The sequence below is a fragment of the Labrus mixtus genome, chromosome 10 (genome assembly GCF_963584025.1).
Source record: "Labrus mixtus chromosome 10, fLabMix1.1, whole genome shotgun sequence".
In the NCBI taxonomy this organism is placed as follows: domain Eukaryota; kingdom Metazoa; phylum Chordata; class Actinopteri; order Labriformes; family Labridae; genus Labrus; species Labrus mixtus.
Genome location: NC_083621.1, coordinates 11,162,711 through 11,183,387, shown reverse-complemented (window position 1 = coordinate 11,183,387; position 20,677 = coordinate 11,162,711). Strand labels below are relative to the sequence as shown.

Below are 20,677 nucleotides of genomic sequence, written 5' to 3'. Positions count from 1 at the left end.
AGTAAAATGCCAACCCATGAACGCCATATTGGTGAATAGTCCTTCTCATCCGTGCCCATTGTGAGCATAGCGGACAGCTCCGTGGTGCTGAAACTCCAATCCTAAAACGCTGTTGTCTTGTATAGCGCCTAAATGCTCTCGTGAGTAGTACTATGTAAACTTTCATGGGATCAAAGCAGTAACAACAATCTTCATCATAACTGGAAATTTAAATGATATCGGTTTTACGGCAGTTCACGCGCACACAACAATGGGACACATTGTAACAATGGAGCCTTTCGAAAGGTACGTGCTGCTCGTTATTCTTGTCTCGTTTATTCATCACATATCGGCTTCAGTAACTCATTATTCGATACCAGAAGAAATGAAAGAAGGATCAGTCGTTGCCAATCTTGCCACCGATCTAAGCCTGGATGTTAAAACACTAAAGCAACGGAAGATGAGACTTGATATCATCGCAAGTAAGAAATATCTGGACGTGAATAAAGAGACTGGGGAACTATATGTTGTCGAGAAGATCGACAGAGAAAACATTTGCAATACCAAGTCATCAGTGTCGTGTTATCTCAAACTTGAAATAATACTAGAAACCCCGGTGCGAATCTTTAACATAGAAGTAGAAATTTTAGATATTAACGACAACGCCCCACAATTTCGACGAGACGTTATCCACCTAGACATATCTGAAGCTACGCCAAAAGGAGAAAGATTCTCTCTCAGTAATGCAGTGGATCCTGATGTCGGAAGCAATTCAGTAAAAACATACCATCTAAGTGAAAGTGAATATTTCAATATTGAAGTCCAGACGGGACGAGATGGGTCTAAATTTGCCGAATTCATATTAAAAAAGGACTTAGATCGAGAGAAAACGGATGTTCATAATTTAATTCTCACCGCTGTAGATGGAGGAATACCTGCTCGGTCTGGTACTGCAAGTGTTATTGTTCGTGTTTTAGACACGAATGATAACACTCCAACGTTTGACAAAATAAATTACAATATACACATTATGGAAAATTCTCCCATTGGGAGCCTAGTTATTCATCTTAATGCCACAGACTTAGATGAGGGATCTAATTCTGATTTAACATACTCATACAGTTTATATACATCAGAGAAAACACAAGAAACATTTCATCTGAATCCTTCCACTGGTGAAATTACTGTTAAAGGAATGTTGAACTATGAAGACTTCAGGATTTATGATATGGAAGTTATAGCAACAGACAAAGGAGCCAATAGTTTGTCAGGACAATGTACCATAAAGATTCTGGTGGAAGACATGAATGACAACCACCCAGAAATATCTATTAAGTCATTTCAGAGTCCAGTCAATGAAAACATAGATTTAGACACAGTCATAGCTGTAGTTAGTGTCAGTGACAAAGACTCAGGTGACAATGGGGTGGTTGATCTTCACATTCCTGATAATATGCCTTTCAAACTGAGGGAGTCCTCTGATAACTATTATGAATTAGTGGTGTCAGAGCCGTTAGACCGTGAGAAGGTCCCAGAATATGACATCACTTTCACTGTGACAGACAGAGGTTCTCCTCCTTTATCTGACAATGAAACTATGACGTTAGAGCTGCTGGATGTCAATGACAATGTGCCTCAGTTCTCTCAGTCATTTTACACGATACGTGTGATGGAGAATAACGCACCTGGGGCCCTGCTCAGCTCCCTTTCTGCGTTTGACCCTGACCTCCATGAAAACCAGTATCTAGTTTATTTCATCCTGGAGAAGGAGATATCCAACACCTCCATGTCCATGCTGTTCTCCATCAACCCAGAGAACGGCAATCTTTACGCACTGAAAACTTTTGACTATGAGATTGAGAAGGATTTTCTTTTCCACATCGAGGCCAGAGACTCTGGCTCTCCTCCACTCAGCAGTAATGTCACGGTCCACATCATCATTGTGGACCAGAACGACAACGCTCCGGTCATTGTGTCTCCGTGGCGCGCGCACGGCTCGGTGGTGGAGGAAAAGATCCCCAGGTCCACCGAAAAAGGCTCTCTGGTTGCCAAGGTGATAGCCTTAGATACAGACTCGGTGCACAACTCTCGGATTACCTACCAGTTTCTACAGGTGACTGACGCCACCTTGTTCAGTCTGGACCAGTACAACGGAGAGATCCGGACTATGAGGATGTTCAGCTACAGAGATCCGCGCCACCAGAGACTGGTTGTTATTGCTAAAGACAACGGAGAGCCTGCTCTGTCTGCTACAGTCACCATCAAGCTGTCCACAATGGAGACTGCCGTTAAGGCCTTCTCTGACATGACTGAGGTACCTCTGGAGTACGACATCTTCTCAGACCTGAACCTGTATTTGGTCATCGGTCTGGGCTCTGTGTCATTTCTCCTGCTCATCACCATATTGGTCACCATCGTGCTCAAGTGTCAGAAAGTCAAGCCCAGCAAAGCTGCTGCTCCCTGCAGGAACAGTGTGATCAGTGAGAGGAACTCCACCATCGCAGACTCCACTCTGGTCTCCAACGATGCTTACTGGTACAGTCTGTTTCTAGCAGAGACCAGGAAAGGAAAGCTGGTGGTCAGACAGCCTGTGCCAAAGGGCTCCAGATACATCGTGTCCAGTTTACCAAGAGGAACAGGACTGACAGACACGAGTGACTCAGCAGCCTCCACTCTGCAGGTAAGAGGCCAAAAATGATTAATTTTTTCATACATCACTTACCAAGAACACTTTTTTTTTACATGTCCTAACATGCAATGTAGAGTGCTACAACTCCTAATAGAGCACCTGATTAATTTCTGCGAAATTTTAAAAAATAAATAAGTAAAAACATGTGTAGTCTGCTTTGATCATCATTATTTATTAAATATGCTTCATGGACACAATGTGTTGTCAAATGCAGAAGGTGGCGCTGTTTTACAAGTAAAATGCCAACCCATGAACGCCATATTGGTGAATAGTCCTTCTCATCCGTGCCCATTGTGAGCATACCGGACAGCTCCGTGGTGCTGAAACTCCAATCCGAAAACGCTGTTGTCTTGTATAGCGCCTAAATGCCCTCGTGAGTAGTACTATGTAAACTTTCATGGGATCAAAGCAGTAACAACAATCTTCATCATAACTGGAAATTCAAATGATATCGGTTTTACGGCAGTTCATGCGCCGCACACAACAATGGGACACATTGTAACAATGGAGCCTTTCCAAAGGTACGTGCTGCTCGTTATTCTTGTCCAGTTTGTTCATCACATATCGGCTTCAGTGACTCATTATTCGATACCAGAAGAAATGAAAGAAGGATCAGTCGTTGCCAACCTTGCCACCGATCTGAGCCTGGATGTTAAAACACTAAAACAACGGAAGATGAGACTTGACATTATTACAAATAAAAAATATCTGGACGTGAATAAAGAGACTGGTGAACTATATGTTGCGGAGAAGATTGACAGGGAATATATTTGCCCAACAAAGTCGTCAGCGTCATGCTATCTAAGACTTGAGGTAATACTAGAAAACCCAGTACGAATATTTAACATAGAAGTAGAAATTTTAGATATGAACGACAACGCCCCACAGTTTCGACGAGACATTATCCACTTAGACATATCTGAAGCAACGCCAAAAGGAGAAAGATTCTCTCTCAGTAATGCAGTGGATCCTGATGTCGGAAGTAATTCAGTAAAAACGTACCATCTGAGTGAAAGTGACCATTTTGACATCGAAGTCCAGACTGTAAGAGATGGGTCAAAGTTCGCTGAACTGATCTTAAAAAAGGGCTTAGATCGAGAGCAGCAGGCTGTTCATCATTTAATACTAACAGCTGTAGATGGAGGAATACCTGCTCGGTCTGGTACTGCAAGTGTTATTGTTCGTGTTCTAGACACAAATGACAACGCTCCTACATTTGACAAAATTAGTAATAATGTAAAAATTATGGAAAATTCTCCAATAGGGAGCCTTGTTATTCATCTTAATGCCACAGACTTAGATGAGGGATCTAATTCTGATGTAACATACTCATACAGTTTATATACGTCAGAGAAAACACAAGAAACATTTCATCTGAATCCTTCCACTGGTGAAATTACTGTTAAAGGAATGTTGAACTATGAAGACTTCAGGATTTATGATATGGAAGTTATAGCAACAGACAAAGGAGCCAACAGTTTGTCAGGACAATGTACCATAAAGATTCTGGTGGAAGACATGAATGACAACCACCCAGAAATATCTATTAAGTCATTTCAGAGTCCAGTCAATGAAAACATAGAATTAGACACAGTCATAGCTGTAGTTAGTGTCAGTGACAAAGACTCAGGTGACAATGGGGTGGTTGATCTTCATATTCCTGATAATATGCCTTTCAAACTGAGGGAGTCTTCTGATAACTATTATGAGTTAGTGGTGTCAGAGCCGTTAGACCGTGAGAAGGTCCCAGAATATTACATCACTTTCACTGTGACAGACAGAGGTTCTCCTCCTTTATCTGACAATGAAACTATGACGTTAGAGCTGCTGGATGTCAATGACAATGTGCCTCAGTTCCCTCAGTCATTTTACACGATACGTGTGATGGAGAATAACGCACCTGGGGCCCTGCTCAGCTCCCTCACTGCGTTTGACCCTGACCTCCATGAAAACCAGTATCTAGTTTATTTCATCCTGGAGAAGGAGATAGCCAACACCTCCATGTCCATGCTGTTCTCCATCAACCCAGAGAACGGCAATCTTTACGCACTGAAAACTTTTGACTATGAGATTGAGAAGGACTTTCTTTTCCACATCGAGGCCAGAGACTCTGGCTCTCCTCCACTCAGCAGTAACGTCACGGTCCACATCATCATTGTGGACCAGAACGACAACGCTCCGGTCATTGTGTCTCCATGGCGCGCGCACGGCTCGGTGGTGGAGGAAAAGATCCCCAGGTCCACCGAAAAAGGCTCTCTGGTTGCCAAGGTGATAGCCTTAGATACAGACTCGGTGCACAACTCTCGGATTACCTACCAGTTTCTACAGGTGACTGACGCCACCTTGTTCAGTCTGGACCAGTACAACGGAGAGATCCGGACTATGAGGATGTTCAGCTACAGAGATCCGCGCCACCAGAGACTGGTTGTTATTGCTAAAGACAACGGGGAGCCCGCTCTGTCTGCTACAGTCACCATCAAGCTGTCCACAATGGAGACTGCAGTTAAGGCCTTCTCTGACATGACTGAGGTTCCTCTGGAGTACGACATCTTCTCAGACCTGAACCTGTATTTGGTCATCGGTCTGGGCTCTGTGTCATTTCTCCTGCTCATCACCATATTGGTCACCATCGTGCTCAAGTGTCAGAAAGTCAAGCCCAGCAAAGCTGCTGCTCCCTGCAGGAACAGTGTGATCAGTGAGAGGAACTCCACCATCGCAGACTCCACTCTGGTCTCCAACGATGCTTACTGGTACAGTCTGTTTCTAGCAGAGACCAGGAAAGGAAAGCTGGTGGTCAGACAGCCTGTGCCAAAGGGCTCCAGATACATCGTGTCCAGTTTACCAAGAGGAACAGGACTGACAGACACGAGTGACTCAGCAGCCTCCACTCTGCAGGTAAGAGGCCAAAAATGATTAATTTTTTCATACATCACTTACCAAGAACACTTTTTTTTTACATGTCCTAACATGCAATGTAGAGTGCTACAACTCCTAATAGAGCACCTGATTAATTTCAGCGAAATATGTAAAAATAAATTAGTAAAAACATGTTTTATCTGCCTTTTTAATTATTATTTATTAAATATGCTTCATGGACACAATGTGTTGTCAAATGCAGAAGGTGGCGCTGTTTTATAAGTAAAATGCCAGCCCATGAACGCCATATTGGTGAATAGTCCTTCTCATCCCTGCCCATTGTGAGCATACCGGACAGCTCCGTGGTGCTGAAACTCCAATCCTAAAACGCTGTTGTCTTGTATAGCGCCTAAATGCTCTCGTGAGTAGTACTATGTAAACTTTCATGGGATCAAAGCACAAACAACAATCTCCATCATAACTGGAAATTTAAATGATATCGGTTTTACGGCAGTTCACGCGCACACAACAATGGGACACATTGTAACAATGGAGCCTTTCGAAAGGTACGTGCTGCTCGTTATTCTTGTCTCGTTTATTCATCACATATCGGCTTCAGTGACTCATTATTCGATACCAGAAGAAATGAAAGAAGGATCAGTCGTTGCCAACCTTGCCACCGATCTAAGCCTGGATGTTAAAACACTAAAGCAACGGAAGATGAGACTTGACACCATTGCAAATAAAAAATTTCTGGACGTGAACAAAGAGACTGGTGAACTGTACATTGTGGAGAAGATTGACAGAGAATATATTTGCAACACAAAATTATCTTGTTACCTTAAACTTGAGGTAATACTAGAAAACCCGGTGCGAATTTTTAACATAGAAGTAGAAATTTTAGATATGAACGACAACGCCCCACAGTTTCGACGAGACATTATCCACTTAGACATATCTGAAGCTACGCCAAAAGGAGAAAGATTCTCTCTCAGTAATGCAGTGGATCCTGATGTCGGAAGCAATTCAGTCAAAACGTACCATCTAAGTGAAAGTGAATATTTCAATATTGAAGTCCAGAGTGGACGAGATGGGTCTAAATTTGCTGAATTCATTTTAACAAAGGGCTTAGATCGAGAGCAGCAGGCTGTTCATCATTTAATTCTCACAGCTGTAGATGGAGGAATACCTGCTCGGTCTGGTACTGCAAGTGTAATTGTTCGTGTTCTAGACACGAATGATAACGCTCCTACATTTGACAAAGTAATTTATAATATAAACATTATGGAAAATTCTCCCATTGGGAGCCTTGTTATTCATCTTAATGCCACAGACTTAGATGAGGGATCTAATTCTGATTTAACATACTCATACAGTTTATATACATCAGAGAAAACACAAGAAACATTTAATCTGAATCCTTCCACTGGTGAAATTACTGTTAAAGGAATGTTGAACTATGAAGACTTCAGGATTTATGATATGGAAGTTATAGCAACAGACAAAGGAGCCAACAGTTTGTCAGGACAATGTACCATAAAGATTCTGGTGGAAGACATGAATGACAACCACCCAGAAATATCTATTAAGTCATTTCAGAGTCCAGTCAATGAAAACATAGAATTAGACACAGTCATAGCTGTAGTTAGTGTCAGTGATAAAGACTCAGGTGACAATGGGGTGGTTGATCTTCATATTCCTGATAATATGCCTTTCAAACTGAGGGAGTCCTCTGATAACTATTATGAATTAGTGGTGTCAGAGCCGTTAGACCGTGAGAAGGTCCCAGAATATGACATCACTTTCACTGTGACAGACAGAGGTTCTCCTCCTTTATCTGACAATGAAACTATGACGTTAGAACTGCTGGATGTCAATGACAATGTGCCTCAGTTCTCTCAGTCATTTTACATGATACGTGTGATGGAGAATAACGCACCTGGGGCCCTGCTCAGCTCCCTTACTGCGTTTGACCCTGACCTCCATGAAAACCAGTATCTAGTTTATTTCATCCTGGAGAAGGAGATAGCCAACACCTCCATGTCCATGCTGTTCTCCATCAACCCAGAGAACGGCAATCTTTACGCACTGAAAACTTTTGACTATGAGATCGAGAAGGACTTTCTTTTTCACATCGAGGCCAGAGACTCTGGCTCTCCTCCACTCAGCAGTAACGTCACGGTCCACATCATCATTGTGGACCAGAACGACAACGCTCCGGTCATTGTGTCTCCGTGGCGCGCGCATGGCTCGGTGGTGGAGGAAAAGATCCCCAGGTCCACAGATAAAGGCTCTCTGGTTGCCAAGGTGATAGCCTTAGATACAGACTCGGTGCACAACTCTCGGATTACATACCAGTTTCTACAGGTGACTGACGCCACCTTGTTCAGTCTGGACCAGTACAACGGAGAGATCCGGACTATGAGGATGTTCAGCTACAGAGATCCGCGCCACCAGAGACTGGTTGTTATTGCTAAAGACAACGGGGAGCCCGCTCTGTCTGCTACAGTCACCATCAAGCTGTCCACAATGGAGACTGCCGTTAAGGCCTTCTCTGACATGACTGAGGTACCTCTGGAGTACGACATCTTCTCAGACCTGAACCTGTATTTGGTCATCGGTCTGGGCTCGGTGTCATTTCTCCTGCTCATCACCATATTGGTCACCATCGTGCTCAAGTGTCAGAAAGTCAAGCCCAGCAAAGCTGCTGCTCCCTGCAGGAACAGTGTGATCAGTGAGAGGAACTCCACCATCGCAGACTCCACTCTGGTCTCCAACGATGCGTACTGGTACAGTCTGTTTCTAGCAGAGACCAGGAAAGGAAAGCTGGTGGTCAGACAGCCTGTGCCAAAGGGCTCCAGATACATTGTGTCTAGTTTACCAAGAGGAACAGGACTGACAGACACAAGTGACTCAGCAGCCTCCACTCTGCAGGTAAGACCCCAAAATTTGTTTTAAGTTTTAATTCAGCATTCACCAACATGATGTGAAATTTAATTTTCTATTATAGAGGTTTCAAGTCCACCGCCCTCGCTGATCCAAACATGATTTTCAGTGATATTTGCGGAATGAACAATTTTTTTTTTTTTTTTTAAACCATGCATTTTCGTTGTTGAACGTACTTGATAGACATTGTCTTCTGTAATGCATAAGATGGCGCTGTTTCCTCAAAAAAAACACTCGGAAATTGACGTCAGCACAGTGATTCGATGTCATCATCACTGATCGGGAAACAAACGGACAGCTCCGTGGTGCTGAAATCTTGTGTAAAAACGCGCCCGACCTTATTGACGCCAAACAAATATCGGGATTGAATCAAGGTGAAAATTATTAGATACAGTCATTACAAGTGTATTTAATATTACTAAAACCGTAGATTTTATCGTTAGAAGTGAAATGCTTCGGAGCACAACAATGGGACGCCTTGTAACAATGGAGCCTTTCGAAAGGTACGTGCTGCTCGTTATTCTTGTCTCGTGCGTTCATCAGATTTCGTCTTCAGTGACTCATTATTCGATACCAGAAGAAATGAAAGAAGGATCAGTCGTTGCCAATCTTGCCACCGATCTGAGCCTGGATGTTAAAACACTAAAGCAACGGAAGATGAGACTTGATATCATCGCAAGTAAGAAATATCTGGACGTGAATAAAGACACTGGGGAACTGTACATTCTTGAGAAGATTGACAGGGAATATATTTGTAATACAAAGTCGTCTGCATCTTGCTATCTCAAACTAGAAGTAATTCTAGAAAATCCTCTAAGGATATTTAACATAGAAGTAGAAATTCTGGATATCAACGACAACACCCCACAGTTTCGGAGAGACGTCATACCTTTAGACATATCTGAATCAACGCCGAAAGGAGAGAGATTTTCTCTAAGCAATGCAGTGGATCCTGATGTTGGAACCAATTCAGTCAAAATGTACCATCTGAGTGAAAGTGAGCAATTTAGTATCGAGGTTCAAACCGGAAGAGATGGATCAAAATTTGCAGAATTAATCTTGACGAAAATATTAGATCGTGAGCAGCAGGCTGTTCATAATTTAATACTCACAGCAGTGGATGGTGGGACACCGGCTCGAACTGGCACAGTTAGCATCGTTGTTCACGTCTTAGACACAAATGACAACGCTCCAACATTTGACAAAGTAATTTATAATATACAAATTATGGAAAATTCTCCCATTGGGAGCCTAGTTATTCATCTTAATGCCACAGACTTAGATGAGGGATCAAATTCTGATTTAACATACTCATACAGTTTATATACATCAGAGAAAACACAAGAAACATTTAATCTGAATCCTTCCACTGGTGAAATTACTGTTAAAGGAATGTTGAACTATGAAGACTTCAGGATTTATGATATGGAAGTTATAGCAACAGACAAAGGAGCCAACAGTTTGTCAGGACAATGTACCATAAAGATTCTGGTGGAAGACATGAATGACAACCACCCAGAAATATCTATTAAGTCATTTCAGAGTCCAGTCAATGAAAACATAGAATTAGACACAGTCATAGCTGTAGTTAGTGTCAGTGACAAAGACTCAGGTGACAATGGGGTGGTTGATCTTCATATTCCTGATAATATGCCTTTCAAACTGAGGGAGTCCTCTGATAACTATTATGAATTAGTGGTGTCAGAGCCGTTAGACCGTGAGAAGGTCCCAGAATATGACATCACTTTCACTGTGACAGACAGAGGTTCTCCTCCTTTATCTGACAATGAAACTATGACGTTAGAGCTGCTGGATGTCAATGACAATGTGCCTCAGTTCTCTCAGTCATTTTACACGATACGTGTGATGGAGAATAACGCACCTGGGGCCCTGCTCAGCTCCCTCACTGCCTTTGACCCTGACCTTCATGAAAACCAGTATCTAGTTTATTTCATCCTCGAGAAGGAGATAGCCAACACCTCCATGTCCATGCTGTTCTCCATCAACCCAGAGAACGGCAATCTTTACGCACTGAAAACTTTTGACTATGAGATCGAGAAGGACTTTCTTTTCCACATCGAGGCCAGAGACTCTGGCTCTCCTCCACTCAGCAGTAACGTCACGGTCCACATCATCATTGTGGACCAGAACGACAACGCTCCGGTCATTGTGTCTCCATGGCGCGCACACGGCTCGGTGGTGGAGGAAAAGATCCCCAGGTCCACCGATAAAGGCTCTCTGGTTGCCAAGGTGATAGCCTTAGACACAGACTCGGTGCACAACTCTCGGATTACCTACCAGTTTCTACAGGTGACTGACGCCACCTTGTTCAGTCTGGACCAGTACAACGGAGAGATCCGGACTATGAGGATGTTCAGCTACAGAGATCCGCGCCACCAGAGATTGGTTGTTATTGCTAAAGACAACGGGGAGCCAGCTCTGTCTGCTACAGTCACCATCAAGCTGTCCACAATGGAGACTGCCGTTAAGGCCTTTTCTGACATGACTGAGGTACCTCTGGAGTACGACATCTTCTCAGACCTGAACCTGTATTTGGTCATCGGTCTGGGCTCGGTGTCATTTCTCCTGCTCATCACCATATTGGTCACCATCGTGCTCAAGTGTCAGAAAGTCAAGCCCAGCAAAGCTGCTGCTCCCTGCAGGAACAGTGTGATCAGTGAGAGGAACTCCACCATCGCAGACTCCACTCTGGTCTCCAACGATGCATACTGGTACAGTCTGTTTCTAGCAGAGACCAGGAAAGGAAAGCTGGTGGTCAGACAGCCTGTGCCAAAGGGCTCCAGATACATCGTGTCTAGTTTACCAAGAGGAACAGGACTGACAGACACAAGTGACTCGGCAGCCTCCACTCTGCAGGTAAGAGGCCAAAAATGATTAATTTTTGTAAACATCACTTACTAAGAACACTTTTTTACATGTCCTAACATACAATTTAGAGTGCTACAACTCCTAATAGAGCACCTGATTAATTTCTGCGAATTTTTTAAACATAAATAAGTTAAAACATGTGTAATCCTCTTTGATCATTATTATTTATTAAATATGCTTCATGGACACAATGTGTTGTCATATGCAGAAGGTGGCGCTGTTTTATAAGTAAAATGCCAGCCCATGAACGCCATATTGGTGAATAGTCCTTCTCATCCGTGCCCATTGTGAGCATACCGGACAGCTCCGTGGTGCTGAACTCCAATCCTAAAACGCTGTTGTCTTTTATAGCGCCTAAATGCCCTCGTGAGTAGTACTCTGTAAAGTTTCATGGGATCAAAGCAGTAACAACAATATTCTTCATAACTGGAAATTTAAATGATATCGGTTTTACGGCAGTTCACGCGCACACAACAATGGGACACATTGTAACAATGGAGCCTTTCGAAAGGTACGTGCTGCTCGTTATTCTTGTCTCGTTCGTTCATCACATATCGTCTTCAGTGACTCATTATTCGATACCAGAAGAAATGAAAGAAGGATCAGTCGTTGCCAATCTTGCCACCGATCTGAGCCTGGATGTTAAAACACTAAAGCAACGGAAGATGAGACTTGATATCATCGCAAGTAAAAAATATCTGGACGTGAATAAAGAGACTGGGGAACTGTACATTCTTGAGAAGATTGACAGGGAATATATTTGTACTACAAAGTCGTCTGCATCTTGCTATCTCAAACTAGAAGTAATACTAGAAAATCCACTAAGGATATTTAACATAGAAGTAGAAATTCTGGATATGAACGACAACGCCCCACAGTTTCGGAGAGACGTCATACCTTTAGACATATCTGAATCAACGCCGAAAGGAGAGAGATTTTCTCTAAGCAATGCAGTGGATCCTGATGTTGGAACCAATTCAGTGAAAATGTACAATCTGAGTGAAAGTGATCAATTTAGTATCGAGATTCAAACCGGAAGAGATGGATCAAAATTTGCTGAATTAATCTTGACGAAAATATTAGATCGTGAGCAGCGGGCATTTCATGATTTAATACTCACAGCAGTGGATGGTGGGACACCGTCTCGAACAGGCACAGTTAGCATCGTTGTTCACGTCTTAGACACAAATGACAACGCTCCAACATTTGACAAAATAAGTTATAATATACAAATTATGGAAAATTCTCCCATTGGGAGCCTTGTTATTCATCTTAATGCCACAGACTTAGATGAGGGATCAAATTCTGAAGTAACATACTCATACAGTTTATATACATCAGAGAAAACACAAGAAACATTTAATCTGAATCCTTCCACTGGTGAAATTACTGTTAAAGGAATGTTGAACTATGAAGACTTCAGGATTTATGATATGGAAGTTATAGCAACAGACAAAGGAGCCAACAGTTTGTCAGGACAATGTACCATAAAGATTCTGGTGGAAGACATGAATGACAACCACCCAGAAATATCTATTAAGTCATTTCAGAGTCCAGTCAATGAAAACATAGAATTAGACACAGTCATAGCTGTAGTTAGTGTCAGTGATAAAGACTCAGGTGACAATGGGGTGGTTGATCTTCATATTCCTGATAATATGCCTTTCAAACTGAGGGAGTCCTCTGATAACTATTATGAATTAGTGGTGTCAGAGCCGTTAGACCGTGAGAAGGTCCCAGAATATGACATCACTTTCACTGTGACAGACAGAGGTTCTCCTCCTTTATCTGACAATGAAACTATGACGTTAGAGCTGCTGGATGTCAATGACAATGTGCCTCAGTTCTCTCAGTCATTTTACACGATACGTGTGATGGAGAATAACGCACCTGGGGCCCTGCTCAGCTCCCTCACTGCCTTTGACCCTGACCTCCATGAAAACCAGTATCTAGTTTATTTCATCCTGGAGAAGGAGATAGCCAACACCTCCATGTCCATGCTGTTCTCCATCAACCCAGAGAACGGCAATCTTTACGCACTGAAAACTTTTGACTATGAGATCGAGAAGGACTTTCTTTTCCACATCGAGGCCAGAGACTCTGGCTCTCCTCCACTCAGCAGTAACGTCACGGTCCACATCATCATTGTGGACCAGAACGACAACGCTCCGGTCATTGTGTCTCCGTGGCGCGCACATGGCTCGGTGGTGGAGGAAAAGATCCCCAGGTCCACAGATAAAGGCTCTCTGGTTGCCAAGGTGATAGCCTTAGATACAGACTCGGTGCACAACTCTCGGATTACCTACCAGTTTCTACAGGTGACTGACGCCACCTTGTTCAGTCTGGACCAGTACAACGGAGAGATCCGGACTATGAGGATGTTCAGCTACAGAGATCCGCGCCACCAGAGACTGGTTGTTATTGCTAAAGACAACGGGGAGCCCGCGCTGTCTGCTACAGTCACCATCAAGCTGTCCACAATGGAGACTGCAATTAAGGCCTTCTCTGACATGACTGAGGTACCTCTGGAGTACGACATCTTCTCAGACCTGAACCTGTATTTGGTCATCGGTCTGGGCTCGGTGTCATTTCTCCTGCTCATCACCATATTGGTCACCATCGTGCTCAAGTGTCAGAAAGTCAAGCCCAGCAAAGCTGCTGCTCCCTGCAGGAACAGTGTGATCAGTGAGAGGAACTCCACCATCGCAGACTCCACTCTGGTCTCCAACGATGCATACTGGTACAGTCTGTTTCTAGCAGAGACCAGGAAAGGAAAGCTGGTGGTCAGACAGCCTGTGCCAAAGGGCTCCAGATACATTGTGTCCAGTTTACCAAGAGGAACAGGACTGACAGACACAAGTGACTCGGCAGCCTCCACTCTGCAGGTAAGAGGCCAAAAATGATTAATTTTTGTACACACCACTTACTAAGAACACTTTTTTTACATGTCCTAACATACAATTTAGAGTGCTACAACTCATAATAGAGCACCTGATTAATTTCTGCGAATTTTTTAAACATAAATAAGTTAAAACATGTGTAATCTGCTTTGATCATTATCATTTATTTAAACTGCTTCATGGACACAATGTGTTGTCAAATGCAGAAGGTGGCGCTGTTTTATAAGTAAAATGCCAGCCCATGAACGCCATATTGGTGAATAGTCCTTCTCATCCGCGCCCATTGTGAGCATACCGGACAGCTCCGTGGTGCTGAACTCCAATCCTAAAACGCTGTTTTCTTGTATAGCGCCTAAATGCCCTCGTGAGTAGTACTATGTAAACTTTCATGGGATCAAAGCAGTAACAACAATCTTTTTCATAACTGGAAATTTAAATGATATCGGTTTTACGGCAGTTCACGCGCACACAACAATGGGACACATTGTAACAATGGAGCCTTTCGAAAGGTACGTGCTGCTCGTTATTCTTGTCTCGTGCGTTCATCACATATCGGCTTCAGTAACTCATTATTCGATACCAGAAGAAATGAAAGAAGGATCAGTCGTTGCCAATCTTGCCACCGATCTGAGCCTGGATGTTAAAACACTAAAGCAACGGAAGATGAGACTTGATATCATCGCAAGTAAGAAATATCTGGACGTGAATAAAGACACTGGGGAACTGTACATTCTTGAGAAGATTGACAGGGAATATATTTGCCCAACAAAGTCGTCTGCATCTTGCTATCTCAAACTAGAAGTAATACTAGAAAATCCTCTAAGGATATTCAACATAGAAGTAGAAATTCTGGATATGAACGACAACGCCCCACAGTTTAGAAGAGACGTCATACCTTTAGACATATCTGAATCAACGCCGAAAGGAGAGAGATTTTCTCTAAGCAATGCAGTGGATCCTGATGTTGGAACCAATTCAGTGAAAACATACCATCTAAGTGAAAGTGAGCATTTTAATATCGAGGTTCAAACCGGAAGAGATGGATCAAAATTTGCAGAATTAATATTAACAAAGGCCTTAGACCGAGAGCAAAAGGCTGTTCATAATTTAATCCTTACAGCTGTAGATGGAGGAACACCGGCTCGAACAGGCACAGTTAGCATCGTTGTTCACGTTTTAGACACAAATGACAACGCTCCAAAGTTTGACAAAATAAGTTACAATATACAAATTATGGAAAATTCTCCCATTGGGAGCCTTGTTATCCATCTTAATGCCACAGACTTAGATGAGGGATCTAATTCTGATTTAACATACTCATACAGTTTATATACATCAGAGAAAACACAAGAAACATTTAATCTGAATCCTTCCACTGGTGAAATTACTGTTAAAGGAATGTTGAACTATGAAGACTTCAGGATTTATGATATGGAAGTTATAGCAACAGACAAAGGAGCCAACAGTTTGTCAGGACAATGTACCATAAAGATTCTGGTGGAAGACATGAATGACAACCACCCAGAAATATCTATTAAGTCATTTCAGAGTCCAGTCAATGAAAACATAGTTTTAGACACAGTCATAGCTGTAGTTAGTGTCAGTGACAAAGACTCAGGTGACAATGGGGTGGTTGATCTTCATATTCCTGATAATATGCCTTTCAAACTGAGGGAGTCCTCTGATAACTATTATGAATTAGTGGTGTCAGAGCCGTTAGACCGTGAGAAGGTCCCAGAATATGACATCACTTTCACTGTGACAGACAGAGGTTCTCCTCCTTTATCTGACAATGAAACTATGACGTTAGAGCTGCTGGATGTCAATGACAATGTGCCTCAGTTCTCTCAGTCATTTTACACGATACGTGTGATGGAGAATAACGCACCTGGGGCCCTGCTCAGCTCCCTCACTGCCTTTGACCCTGACCTCCATGAAAACCAGTATCTAGTTTATTTCATCCTGGAGAAGGAGATAGCCAACACCTCCATGTCCATGCTGTTCTCCATCAACCCAGAGAACGGCAATCTTTACGCACTGAAAACTTTTGACTATGAGATTGAGAAGGACTTTCTTTTCCACATCGAGGCCAGAGACTCTGGCTCTCCTCCACTCAGCAGTAACGTCACGGTCCACATCATCATTGTGGACCAGAACGACAACGCTCCGGTCATTGTGTCTCCGTGGCGCGCGCACGGCTCGGTGGTGGAGGAAAAGATCCCCAGGTCCACAGATAAAGGCTCTCTCGTTGCCAAGGTGATAGCCTTAGACACAGACTCGGTGCACAACTCTCGGATTACCTACCAGTTTCTACAGGTGACTGACGCCACCTTGTTCAGTCTGGACCAGTACAACGGAGAGATCCGGACTATGAGGATGTTCAGCTACAGAGATCCGCGCCACCAGAGACTGGTTGTTATTGCTAAAGACAACGGGGAGCCCGCTCTGTCTGCTACAGTCACCATCAAGCTGTCCACAATGGAGACTGCCGTTAAGGCCTTTTCTGACATGACTGAGGTACCTCTGGAGTACGACATCTTCTCAGACCTGAACCTGTATTTGGTCATCGGTCTGGGCTCTGTGTCATTTCTCCTGCTCATCACCATATTGGTCACCATCGTGCTCAAGTGTCAGAAAGTCAAGCCCAGCAAAGCTGCTGCTCCCTGCAGGAACAGTGTGATCAGTGAGAGGAACTCCACCATCGCAGACTCCACTCTGGTCTCCAACGATGCTTACTGGTACAGTCTGTTTCTAGCAGAGACCAGGAAAGGAAAGCTGGTGGTCAGACAGCCTGTGCCAAAGGGCTCCAGATACATTGTGTCCAGTTTACCAAGAGGAACAGGACTGACAGACACGAGTGATTCAGCAGCCTCCACCCTGCAGGTAACAGTCCCATGTCTAAGCAAATCATACATATGTGAAGACTCTTAAAAATAACAATTTTCGTATATAAAATTTCTTAAAGTTTTCTGAAAACAGTCTGTTTTTTAACGTTGCACTTTGAAACTAAAATATCCTACACAAACCTACACATGTATGATAAATAGATTACTATTCTTTTTTAAAAATTTTTTAAAGATGTAGCTTTCTAAACTTTTACGAGTAAAATTAATTAGTTTGTAATGTACATGTTAACTGAACATTTACAGTAAAAATATACAAGTAGAAAAAACTTCACTCTTGCTAAACTTGAAACACATATTTCATCCCGGTTTTTTTTAGATCTTATTTGTTGAGAATGAGAATGTTGAAAGAATAAAAAAAACATAAAACAGCCGCCAAACCAGCTGAATTGCAGTTAAAAGTATCGGAAATTCATTATTTTACTAAATAATATGTAATACTTGAGGTCGACTCTGTCTAAAGAAACAGTCATAAAATGTCTACACAATAAACCCAATGTAGATTGTTCAAGCAGCGTCGCTGTTCCCCAATCTAATATACTCTTGTGACATCACGATCTCCATTGCAGACATTTCCCTGAACGGGGACTAAGTCGAGTGAACAGCTCCCGGTGCTGAAAATTTTGGAAATCAAGGATTTTTCTATATTTTTGCTCAACAATCGTTTAAAGCGTTAACCGACGATTTAAAGAACAACCAAATCATTTGCTGATAATTTAAAAGATAACACCGAGGAAGACAGATCTCTCGTTACAATGGGAGGTTTTCTCGGTTCTGAAGATTGGAAAAGGTACGTGCCGACAGTTCTTTATCTCGTTGCCACCTTCAACTACACATCAGCTGTAACACACTACTCGGTTCCCGAAGAACTGGAAGAAGGCTCGGTTGTGGCAAATTTGGCAGGAGATTTGGGACTAGATGTGAAGACCTTAATCGCGCGGAAAATGCGCATAGAGGCCATCACTAATCGGAAATATCTGGACGTGAACAAAGAAACGGGGGAGCTGTACATTGTCGAACGAATTGACAGGGAATCTCTGTGCCCCGCCAAGACATCTTGTTATATAAAAATTGAAGCAATAATCGAAAACCCTAAACGAATATTTTATATCGAGTTGGAGATCCTGGACATTAATGACAACGCACCTCATTTCAGGAGAGACACGATAGATTTAGATATTTCAGAGGCTACGCATGCTGGTGAACGCTTTTCTGTGAGCAATGCAGTTGACCCCGACGTTGGTTCAAACTCTGTGAAAACATACCACTTGAGTGAAAGTGAATATTTCACAATTGAAATTCAAACTGGGAGAGATGGATCAAAATTTGCTGATTTAATCCTAAAAAAGACTTTGGACAGAGAGCAACAGGCTGTTCATAAATTAATTCTTACAGCTGTAGATGGCGGTATGCCATCTCGTTCTGGTACTGCAAGTATTATTGTTCATATTTTAGACACAAATGACAACGCCCCTAAATTTGAGTTCGAAAGCTACCAGTTCAGTGTGATGGAAAACTCTCCTATTGGGAGTCTTGTAGTTCGTCTGAATGCGACCGATTTAGATGAAGGTTCAAATTCAGAGTTAATTTACTCATACAGCTTGTACACATCAGAGAAAACTCAAGCAACTTTTCATTTAAATCACAAAACGGGTGAAGTAACTGTAAAGGGAATGCTTAATTATGAAGACTTCAGGATTTATGATATGGAAGTTATAGCAACAGACAAAGGAGCCAACAGTTTGTCAGGACAGAGTACCATAAAGATTCTGGTGGAAGACATGAATGACAACCACCCAGAAATATCTATTAAGTCATTTCAGAGTCCAGTCAATGAAAACATAGAATTAGACACAGTCATAGCTGTAGTTAGTGTCAGTGACAAAGACTCAGGTGACAATGGGGTGGTTGATCTTCACATTCCTGATAATATGCCTTTCAAACTGAGGGAGTCCTCTGATAACTATTATGAATTAGTGGTGTCAGAGCCGTTAGACCGTGAGAAGGTCCCAGAATATGACATCACTTTCACTGTGACAGACAGAGGTTCTCCTCCTTTATCTGACAATGAAACTATGACGTTAGAGCTGCTGGATGTCAATGACAATGTGCCTCAGTTCTCTCAGTCATTTTACACGATACGTGTGATGGAGAATAACGCACCTGGGGCCCTGCTCAGCTCCCTCACTGCCTTTGACCCTGACCTCCATGAAAACCAGTATCTAGTTTATTTCATCCTCGAGAAGGAGATAGCCAACACCTCCATGTCCATGCTGTTCTCCATCAACCCAGAGAACGGCAATCTTTACGCACTGAAAACTTTTGACTATGAGATTGAGAATGATTTTCTTTTCCACATCGAGGCCAGAGACTCTGGCTCTCCTCCACTCAGCAGTAACGTCACGGTCCACATCATCATTGTGGACCAGAACGACAACGCTCCGGTCATTGTGTCTCCGTGGCGCGCACATGGCTCGGTGGTGGAGGAAAAGATCCCCAGGTCCACCGATAAAGGCTCTCTGGTTGCCAAGGTGATAGCCTTAGATACAGACTCGGTGCACAACTCTCGGATTACCTACCAGTTTCTACAGGTGACTGACGCCACCTTGTTCAGTCTGGACCAGTACAACGGAGAGATCCGGACAATGAGGATGTTCAGCTACAGAGATCCGCGTCACCAGAGACTGGTTGTTATTGCTAAAGACAACGGAGAGCCCGCTCTGTCTGCTACAGTCACCATCAAGCTGTCCACAATGGAGACTGCCGTTAAGGCCTTTTCTGACATGACTGAGGTACCTCTGGAGTACGACATCTTCTCAGACCTGAACCTGTATTTGGTCATCGGTCTGGGCTCGGTGTCATTTCTCCTGCTCATCACCATATTGGTCACCATCGTGCTCAAGTGTCAGAAAGTCAAGCCCAGCAAAGCTGCTGCTCCCTGCAGGAACAGTGTGATCAGTGAGAGGAACTCCACCATCGCAGACTCCACTCTGGTCTCCAACGATGCTTACTGGTACAGTCTGTTTCTAGCAGAGACCAGGAAAGGAAAGCTGGTGGTCAGACAGCCTGTGCCAAAGGGTTCCAGATACATCGTGTCCAGTTTACCAAGAGGAACAGGACTGACAGACACCAGTGACTCAGCAGCCTCCACATTACAGGTATAAAAAACACAAGATTTAATCAGAAGTGACCGTAGTAGCCATTAACGTCTTGTGCAGGACCACGTTATTTGCTCTCCCCTTTTCACTTTTGTTACGCATGAAGCGCATTCACACATCCAAAATTAAGCAAATAAAAATTGAATATTGAGCATCAACATGTGGATTCAGCTCCTCAAACAAGATGGCAGTTCAAATTATTTTAATCTTTCAGAATATGTCGAAATGTTTCTCAATATTTAATCAATTAATCAATATTATTTCATTTTGTTAGAGATATATTATATGTATTCGTAATTCTAGTGGATCTATTGGATTAGTGGAAATTTGTCTTCAGCAATGCATGTTTTTCAAGCT

General features: G+C 42.9%; 6 protein-coding genes across 6 annotated transcripts in view; all 6 read left to right on the top strand.

Moving 5' to 3' along the window:
* Window positions 1–56: 56 nt before the first annotated feature.
* LOC132982001 (protocadherin alpha-C2-like) lies at window positions 57–2,805 on the top strand. The gene has a single exon (XM_061048213.1). It carries the CDS (start codon window positions 251–253, stop codon window positions 2,675–2,677), a length of 2,427 nt encoding a protein of 808 aa, XP_060904196.1. The 5' UTR covers window positions 57–250; the 3' UTR covers window positions 2,678–2,805.
* A 174-nt stretch (window positions 2,806–2,979) lies between these two features.
* On the top strand, window positions 2,980–5,619 carry LOC132982002 (protocadherin alpha-C2-like). Its single transcript, XM_061048214.1, has one exon. It carries the CDS (start codon window positions 3,155–3,157, stop codon window positions 5,579–5,581), a length of 2,427 nt encoding a protein of 808 aa, XP_060904197.1. The 5' UTR covers window positions 2,980–3,154; the 3' UTR covers window positions 5,582–5,619.
* Window positions 5,620–5,839: 220 nt separating this feature from the next.
* LOC132982000 (protocadherin alpha-C2-like) overlaps window positions 5,840–20,677 on the top strand; it is a 29,312-nt gene continuing 14,474 nt past the window's right edge. The window contains exon 1 of the mRNA XM_061048211.1: window positions 5,840–8,458. Within this exon, the coding sequence (XP_060904194.1) occupies window positions 6,056–8,458 (2,403 nt within the window). The 5' untranslated portion in view covers window positions 5,840–6,055. The remainder of the gene's footprint in view (window positions 8,459–20,677) is intronic.
* Window positions 8,939–11,365, top strand: LOC132981996 (protocadherin alpha-C2-like). Its single transcript, XM_061048204.1, has one exon. The coding sequence runs from the start codon at window positions 8,939–8,941 to the stop codon at window positions 11,363–11,365; it is 2,427 nt and encodes an 808-aa protein (XP_060904187.1).
* On the top strand, window positions 11,759–14,262 carry LOC132981995 (protocadherin alpha-C2-like). The gene has a single exon (XM_061048203.1). It carries the CDS (start codon window positions 11,836–11,838, stop codon window positions 14,260–14,262), a length of 2,427 nt encoding a protein of 808 aa, XP_060904186.1. The 5' UTR covers window positions 11,759–11,835.
* On the top strand, window positions 17,308–20,326 carry LOC132982003 (protocadherin alpha-C2-like). The gene has a single exon (XM_061048215.1). It carries the CDS (start codon window positions 17,918–17,920, stop codon window positions 20,324–20,326), a length of 2,409 nt encoding a protein of 802 aa, XP_060904198.1. The 5' UTR covers window positions 17,308–17,917.

What these genes read in the sequence shown, in the direction of transcription:
- LOC132982001 (XM_061048213.1), top strand. Translation starts at nt 251, where the DNA reads ATGGGACACATTGTAACAATGGAGCCTTTCGAAAGGTACGTGCTGCTC.
- LOC132982002 (XM_061048214.1), top strand. Translation starts at nt 3,155, where the DNA reads ATGGGACACATTGTAACAATGGAGCCTTTCCAAAGGTACGTGCTGCTC.
- LOC132981996 (XM_061048204.1), top strand. Translation starts at nt 8,939, where the DNA reads ATGGGACGCCTTGTAACAATGGAGCCTTTCGAAAGGTACGTGCTGCTC.
- LOC132981995 (XM_061048203.1), top strand. Translation starts at nt 11,836, where the DNA reads ATGGGACACATTGTAACAATGGAGCCTTTCGAAAGGTACGTGCTGCTC.
- LOC132982003 (XM_061048215.1), top strand. Translation starts at nt 17,918, where the DNA reads ATGGGAGGTTTTCTCGGTTCTGAAGATTGGAAAAGGTACGTGCCGACA.